The sequence below is a fragment of the Euphorbia lathyris genome, chromosome 4 (genome assembly GCF_963576675.1).
Source record: "Euphorbia lathyris chromosome 4, ddEupLath1.1, whole genome shotgun sequence".
Taxonomy (NCBI): Eukaryota; Viridiplantae; Streptophyta; class Magnoliopsida; order Malpighiales; family Euphorbiaceae; genus Euphorbia; species Euphorbia lathyris.
In genome coordinates this window covers 65360520-65368927 of record NC_088913.1, presented here as the reverse complement: position 1 = coordinate 65368927, position 8408 = coordinate 65360520, and the positions used below count along the sequence as shown (strand labels likewise).

Genomic DNA, 8408 nt, shown 5'->3' with positions numbered 1-8408 from the left:
TTGATAACCCAAATTAGCTAAGTGACTCTCTGATGCAAACCTCTTCCACCAAGTATTTAATTACAGTTACATTTTCAAACGACTTTAAATACAGTTACATTTTCAAACGACTTTAAATGATTAAACGATCTAGTACTTTAACCATCTATTTAGCAAAAACCTCAGGAATAGGGGTGGGAACTCAATTGAAATCATACAAGTTAGAGATGATTGAAAGGAAGAAAATATAGGAGATACAGAATGGAAAAATATGAGGATATAGAGCTATCTATGCCTGAGAAAGACAAGGAATTGAGCTATTACACTTTCTGCAGGTCACCATCAACAATATGGGCAGTTTTTGTTGGATTTGCTTCCTCTATAACTTTTGAAAACTGAACATTCTGAGCCTTCAATCGTGACATTTTGCAGTTACATTTCCAACTTCACTTATTTTCACCAGGTCATGAACTCAATAATATAAGGGTTGAGTTCATTTATGACAAATGAAGTGCAACTAAAGTATACATGCTAATTAAAAATGAAGATAAGAGGAAATTTATATAAGGAGTTAACTGTGGTATGGTCATGATTATTGATATAGATGTTAATCATGTGATTTGATTTTTAAAATATAATTATTTCTATGAATTGGTATATATCTTTATTTTTATTTTTTTTTATTATGCTGTTAAAAACAAGGGTTAAGGTGCAAAAATGCCCCTAACGTTTTGGGTTAGGAGCAATTTTACCCCTAACGTCTAAAATGGTGCAATTTTACCCCTAACGTTGATAATTTGGGTCAATTTCAAAAATAATTCATCAAACTGTCTGCTCGGTCATGAATCTTGTCATCTATACTTCACACGTGCGTCATTTTAACACTAACAAATCACAAATATATGTTGGGATGTGAAAAAAATAAAAAAAAATATATACTGTCTTTTGTACGAATTAGAAAAAAAAATTCAAAAAATTCACCGAATTTATAAATATTAATCTCCAATTCTATTATTAAATTACAAAAAAAACATGAAATCATTTTTTTAGAATGAATTGATATGAAATTGGTGCAAAATAAGGATAAAAAATATATATGTTTTATAATAGTGTCTGAAATTGACCCAAATTATCAACGTTAGGGGTAAAATTGCTCTTGGCTACAAACGTTAGGGGTAAAATTGTACCATTTTAAACGTTAGGGGTAAAATTGCTCCTGACCCAAAATGTTAGGGGTATTTTTGCACCTTAACCCTAAAAACAATAGTACGATGACGCCTTCAATTTTTTTTTCACACATTCTCTCTTTAACAATGAGGCTTAATACATCAATGGCTTCTTGAATTTAGTTAGAAAAACTGATTGCTGCCTTGAACTTTAAATATGTCTCAATAGCTTTTTGAACTTGTTTAAAATATCTCATTAACTGCCACATGGCAATGATAATGATAGATTTGGATAAGTTAAAACATGTATCACTTTAAGCAAATTCAGAGGATAATAGATCATTATAACTATTTCAAATTGCCAATATGTTATTGTAAGCAAGTTCAAGAGATTATGAAGATATCCTTAAAGTTAAGGGAGAAATATGACGGGGCTATTGATGTATGGAGCCAAACAATAATAAGAAAAAATGATAAACTTAGCCAAATTATTGAGGAGAGTCGATTTAGCGTCTCCATACAAAATATTACAATTTTAAGCCTAACATTTACCAATCGATGTAATTTCAAACCTCATTAATGGAAGATGAATTATTTTTTTCATTAGCAGAAGATGTGAAATTTCAAGCCTTATAAGGTGGTCAGAATGGTTGGCGGTAGCCAAAATTTGAAATTACACACGGAAAAAGCTCATATTTCTTTAATAAGACTTGAAATTTCACCGTTTGGTAAACACTAGGCTTAATATTGCATTGTTTTATATTGGGGGTTAAATTTTTTTTTTCCCTAAATAACCATAGATTAACTTTGCATCTTATCTCACAATAATATAGTTGCTAATTGCTTTGTTTTCTACAAATTGCCTCAAAAGTTAGATTTGATTCTTTTTTATCCAATCAAGAAATAATTTAATTTTATGTATATTAAATATTTAATTTATAAAATAATGGAGTATGAGAGCTTTTTAGGACCTTTGGTAAGCAAAGATGACCCATTCTATGACTAGGGGAGTTAGCCCGAGCAAGTGTAAAAATCCATCTTAGTATGATGGCTGAAGAATTTTGACCTACCACAATAACCAACTAGGAATGTAAACGAGATAGGATGGGAAGGAGATTAGATTCTCCATCCACATTCCCTTATCTATTGGGGATTCTCCATCCCTAAAACTGAAATAGAAACAATTTGCCTACATGGATTCACATTCCCTATTTCATTCTGTTTTTTCTTCTGTATATGTTGTTTAAGTTTTTTAAAAAATTACAACAAATAAAATCATAAATTACGAAAGGAAATAGGAAAGAAAATTGTGTCATCACTCTTTAAGTGAATAAAAAACTTATAATAAACTTTTCAAAAAAAACTTACAATAAAAGTTCTTCAAAAAAAACTTATAATAAAATATATAAGAAAACAAAAAATAAATATCAATGGAGAATTAATTAGGAACTCTTTCAGAGGTTCACATGGAGGAACATCGTTGATAAGGATTGGGAAACCTGCGGGGCGAGGATACCTATTTCCATCCTCGACCATTGGAGACAGTATTTTTTTCATCGTCGCTTCACTGGGATCTTTTCGGAGATTTCCCGCGCTGTTGGTATCCCTACCCCCGACGACCTCACACCGCAGCCAAGCAAACCCTTTTATTTATAATTAACAAATTATTATATATAAATTCAATTAATATATATTATATTATCTAAAAATAATAATATAAAATTATTTAATATATAAAAACAAGTATATTTGAAACATATATTTTTAAAAATGGGCAAACATCAACATTTCAACAACAATATCATTGAAACAACTCAAAAGTAAATTATAATAAAGAAAAAAATAAATTCAGAATAAAAAATGTTTTTCTTCATCGTCACTTAGGTGATGCATATGCAGTCTAGGCGGTGTCAAGATGGTCTAGATGGAGTTCAAACGGTTAAAAATCGGCTAGGAATAAAAAAAAAACGTCTAAAAGGACTAATGGAAGAAAATCGAGACGAATTCTCGATTTCGAATGCCTAAGTTTTGAACAGAGATAACCGGTAACCGATTGTTCACTATTCGAAACCAGAATTTATTGTTATATTGTTAAATTTATAGATTAATAATTTATGGATAATTTTATTAAATTTTTATATATTTTTTTTGGTTAAATTTGTAATATATTTTTGGAAAAATTACAAAAATGGGTCATTTAACCCATTTACTCAACCTACTACATATCTAGACTGTTTTTATGTGACTTTCCCATAATACCCCTAACCTTTTCACTTCCCCCTTACACGAATGGTCTCTCCCCCCCTTCTCCTTGGTTACGCGAAACGAGTGGCAACTCCTCCATTAATGATTCCACGACTTTTGATCTTCCTATCTTCCTTTAAATTGCATGAAATCTGCACCATTTCTATAAATCACCATGTATTTCTCTTATTTCTCTCTTCATCTCTTGATTCTTCATCTTCCTAATCCTAGAAAACGAAGCCATGGTTCTTCATCTTCCATTTCCTGCTCGTTTCTTGGTTTCTTTCTTCTTGTGACCATTGAAGAAATGGTGATTCTACGTTATTTTCATCGTTTTTTCCAGTTTATCATATTGTTTTCGTCGAAAAATATAAGTATATACTGTTTTCTCTGCGTTTTTTCCATAAATTCACTTAGCATATGCCATTTTCACGAAGTCTGCGGAGGAGAAATTTATCGATTTAACTTCGCAGAACGATGATTACGCGAAGTTTGCGAGGTAATTCGATAAATTTCTCCCGCAGACTCTGCGTAATCATCGTTTCGCGAAGTCAGAGCGTCACATTTCTCCTCGTAGACGTCGCAAAATCATCATTTCGCTAAGTAAAATCACTCTGTTCCTTGCACATTTATTTTCGCATACTTAGCGAATCCTCATTTCGCGAAGCCAAATCTTTATTTTTTCTGCCTAACACGATTAATTTTTTCTGAAGGTGATTGAATACATAATATTCATTCCTGGAAGCCGGCGTGCTGGGGTGCCATGGGAGACATCAATTCCAAAAGGCATGGACTTCCAACCATCGGTGGTGAATAGGAGCTTACACCGTGGGACACGTCCATCCTTCAGTGGTGAATAAGAGTCTATATATCGTGAGACATCCATCCAACGGTGGTGAATAAGAGTCTATGTATAATGAAGTGATTTGTTAGGAGTTTATTGTGGCAATCTTGTTCTGTACCATAAGACACATTCATCCATCGGTAGTGAATAGGAGTCCATGTATTATGAAGTGATTTGTTAGGAGTTTATTGTGGAAATCTTATTGTAAATTTTGATAATGTTATGATTTTAATGTTAGAATCTGTTGTTGTTTGTCATTTTTTTGTTATATACCACTTAGCGAATTTTGTTAAAAACACATCTATGCTTCCCATATGCTAATTAAAATAATCAAGTAAACCAAACATTAGCTTCGCAGAGTTCGTATATTCTAGAATCTGCAAAGTCAGATGAGAGTTTCATAGCCGTACCATAAATATTAAATGTATTATGAAAAAGTCTTACAAAAACAGTCTAAATATATAATAGGTTGAGTAAATAGATTAACCACCGAATCTTATAGATTTCCCTAAATTTTTAGTTCAAGTTATTTGTGAGTTTACATATTACCGTTAAAATTGGTAAAGGAACAGAATAGCGATCATTTGGAGAATGCAGAAGATGCCACGTAGGATGAATGGATTTGTCTGTATAGAGAATTTAAATATACAAGGGACCCACAAATCACGTGGATCGGGGAATGCTTAATAGTAATCCTACAAGACAAATGAACAAATCTCCTCTAATCTCTTCTGAGCCAATTATCATTTATCTCCCACGTGGGACTCTTGGTCCCACCATATATCACTTCCACTTTTTTTTCAAATCACTTTTTCTCTATATATATTCTCTATGCTTCTTTATTTAATTTATATAAATATTTATTTGGACCAAGCTTCTATATTTGTTTCTTAAGTTTGAATTGTTGATTATGGGAGACTCTTCTGCTTCATACATACATATGGTTAGATTGCCTTAATTCACTTCTAATATACATTAATCTCTTATAATTATTGTATTTTATTTATGATTATGAATTGTTTAGGTGCACCACCTTATTGAGAAGTGTCTCATCTTCCACATGACAAAACAAGAGTGCATTGAAGCCCTTTCCAAGCATGCAAATATTCAACCCGTCGTCACCTCCACCGGTTTGTTCATCCCCTTTCTTTATTTTGACATGGTATCAGAGCTTTTTTATCATTCTAAATCAATAGATTAACGGTTTAGAGTTTCAACAATTCCGATTAATAACACCATATGAGATGATTGTATGTACATGTTTCAAGTTTAAGAGATGCGAGACGCGTGAGGAAGTGATACTCTTACCTTAAAAAGAATACTTTTTTGAGTAAGGATAGGGACGATATTCGGTTATGGCTGGCATCTCAACGAGGTTGGCACCCCAACCACTAACCAAGCAAACTCGTCCTTAAATAGAATACTAGGATCAAGGTTAGAACATGAAAGTAAAAATAAGGAATCAAATCCTATGAATTTTGATGTTCACAATAGTAAATAAGATCACAAATAAGTTACAATTTGCAAAAGGAGTGGTAGCTGGTTTAAGTATCAACATTGAACTTGTTTTGACTGATGAATGATCTCATAATTAAGAAGCATAGATAAAAACCCTAGATCAATCCATGATCCAAACTTTGTAATTGCTTTTTCTTTGCTTTTATATTGTTTTGAGAGAATTGTAGAAGAGCTGGACGGCACAAGACGAATCCATGATTGACTGATAAAAAACGTGTTTAGGGTGCTCTATGGGTGTTTGATTGATATTTTTCTAGTGCTTTTGTGCAGAGCGGGTTCTAAGGTGAACCTGTCTAGACATCCTCCCAGAACAACCTATATTTAGATGGGCTTCTAATCCGAGACTAATTTCAATTACAATACAATAATTATTGAAATTTTAATTACTAAAATATATCCCTGTTGTATCTAAATTTAATAGTAGTAATATATAAGGAAAAAAACAAAAATTAGTTTGCTAAAATGGAATTGAAAATTGACAATAATATTAGAGATTTTTTTTTTTTTTCTAAGCATCGTGATCTCTTAATAACAATAGCACAATAAGAGAGCCTCCAAAATTTATTTCATATCTTCGCTCTTAACAATAGGAGTTCTTATATTAAGCATCCGGTCTTCCATGTCACTCGGAGGACTCCCAATTCACATTTAGACACGTGCATTATGATCCCACGTAATAATTAAAATAGAGGGGTCTCTTATAATATACGTGAGTTCATATTACACGTGTCAAAATATATATGGGAGATCCTCAATTTGACATGGAATGCTTCTAATAATTTTCCTAACAATAGAGGTAAAATGAAAAACCTTGGTTTGTCAATTTGCAAACACAACTCCATAGTTTAAAAACTTGTAAACATGGGTCTATGAGTTGTGGATATTGTAGTTAAAGGATTTGTGAATTAAATTTTTAGTTAAAAAAATACTTTTTATTTGTTAATTTACAAAGTTAAATTTTATATCATGGGTAATTTGTAAAGTAAGACCTTTTAATTGCTCAAACTCGCTCCATTTTGAGGTAGATTGCCACAAAATCTCTTGATGGAATATGTGAGTTTGCAAGGTTCAAAACCATGGGACTTTGTTTCCAAAAAGATCAAACCAAGGTTTTTTGGGGTACTTAACCCTAACAATAACGTAGTTGCTAAGTGTTTCTCCCTTTGCAAATTGTGCCAAAGGTTTAATTTTTATTTGATTTTTCTTGATCCCGTTAAGAATTAATTGAATTTTATATTTATTAAACATAAATTCGTCAAAAAAAAAAACTAGATTTAGCATCTTAAAAATACTAGAGTCACCTCCGCCTTTGCGAAAACAAATTAAAGCTCCATACACGGCTTTTATTAAATTTTCTGATGTTTTCCGATGAGCAGGGGATGCTTAAGCTTCCTTTGTATCCATCCCTGCACACATGCATATAAATATATAGAGAGAATCCATGCAGAGACAGAAATGTTTTTGGTACGTAAAATTGATTATGATGAGGTTGAATTAATATTGTTGTGTCTGGCTATGATATGATGCAGTATGGAATGAACTAGAGAAGGAAAATAAGGAATTCTTCGAGGAATATGCTCAAAACAAAAATAAAGATGAGATAATGTCTGAGGAGGAAACCAGTCAAATTATCCAGAATATGATCTTACAAGAACCATCCTCTAAGGATTCTGATCACTAAACATGCATATATAAATTATTAATTTATTCACAACATATATGTCTCTTTCTCCTTGTTCGATTCGGCTACATTCTAAATAATGTACAAAACGATAAATAATATTCATGTGGTCCCTGTATATATTTATGTAATTAATAATATGCATTTCATCTTTTTATATGAATTCATCAAACAATGGAAATATAAATAAAGGCTTAATAATTAGAAGTTTTTTAAATTTGGCCCAAAAAACCGATTGCCTGTTGAACTTATGAAGCATGTCTCGTTAGTTCCATGAATATAAAGTGACCTATCACTCATCTAAATTTATTTAGAGTGACCTATTAGCCTCGATTTTGTTTACCGTGATCAATTGGAAGTGATATATATTTCAATTTGTCCAAATCCGCGCTTGTTCTTTCACACACACTAATCATGTCGTTTTAAGGAAGTTCAAGGGACTAACGAGACACTTTGTAAGTTTAGAGGGTCAATCAGTTTTTTTAGTCAAGTTTAGGGGGGCTCCTAACATATTAAACAATAAATAAAATAAGTAAGACAAAAAAGTTACACGGTTCGGCCAATTCGTGCCTACGTCTACGGTAGAATATACACTTTTATTATAGGAGCAACCATGAACAATTTACATAAATTTATAAAACCTCACAACCTGAGAATTTTCATGGAAATTCGTGCCAATGCCGCGGGGCGAGGCGTGTTCGAAGGCCCCTCTATGTCGTACTCAACTCTTTTAAAAAATGGGCAAGTCCCCTCTTATGAGGTTTACCTGTGTTTGAGCTCGAGTTGCAACCAATCAATCTGTATGTATGATTGGACATCTTTTCTATTTAAGTTTGACTCTGTTTTTCATGATGTTTGAATAAAGTGATAGTTTGCAAAGAGAAAAATGCTAGTTGTCGGTTACATGTTGGGAAGAATATAGAAGATAATTTTTCTTATATTTGGGGACAATTTTAAGCGTCCCCGATAATATTTT

General features: G+C 32.1%; 1 protein-coding gene across 1 annotated transcript; it reads left to right on the top strand.

Moving 5' to 3' along the window:
* Window positions 1-5057: 5057 nt before the first annotated feature.
* On the top strand, window positions 5058-7591 carry LOC136227009 (uncharacterized). The gene is made up of 3 exons (XM_066015739.1): window positions 5058-5176; window positions 5258-5363; window positions 7281-7591. Exons 1-3 carry the CDS (start codon window positions 5144-5146, stop codon window positions 7430-7432), a joined length of 291 nt encoding a protein of 96 aa, XP_065871811.1. The 5' UTR covers window positions 5058-5143; the 3' UTR covers window positions 7433-7591.
* Window positions 7592-8408: the final 817 nt, after the last annotated feature.

What these genes read in the sequence shown, in the direction of transcription:
- LOC136227009 (XM_066015739.1), top strand. Translation starts at nt 5,144, where the DNA reads ATGGGAGACTCTTCTGCTTCATACATACATATG. An exon ending in CTGCTTCATACATACATATG is followed by an intron (nt 5,177 to 5,257) that starts GTTAGATTGCCT and finishes TGAATTGTTTAG; the next exon opens with GTGCACCACCTTATTGAGAA. An exon ending in ACCCGTCGTCACCTCCACCG is followed by an intron (nt 5,364 to 7,280) that starts GTTTGTTCATCC and finishes GATATGATGCAG; the next exon opens with TATGGAATGAACTAGAGAAG.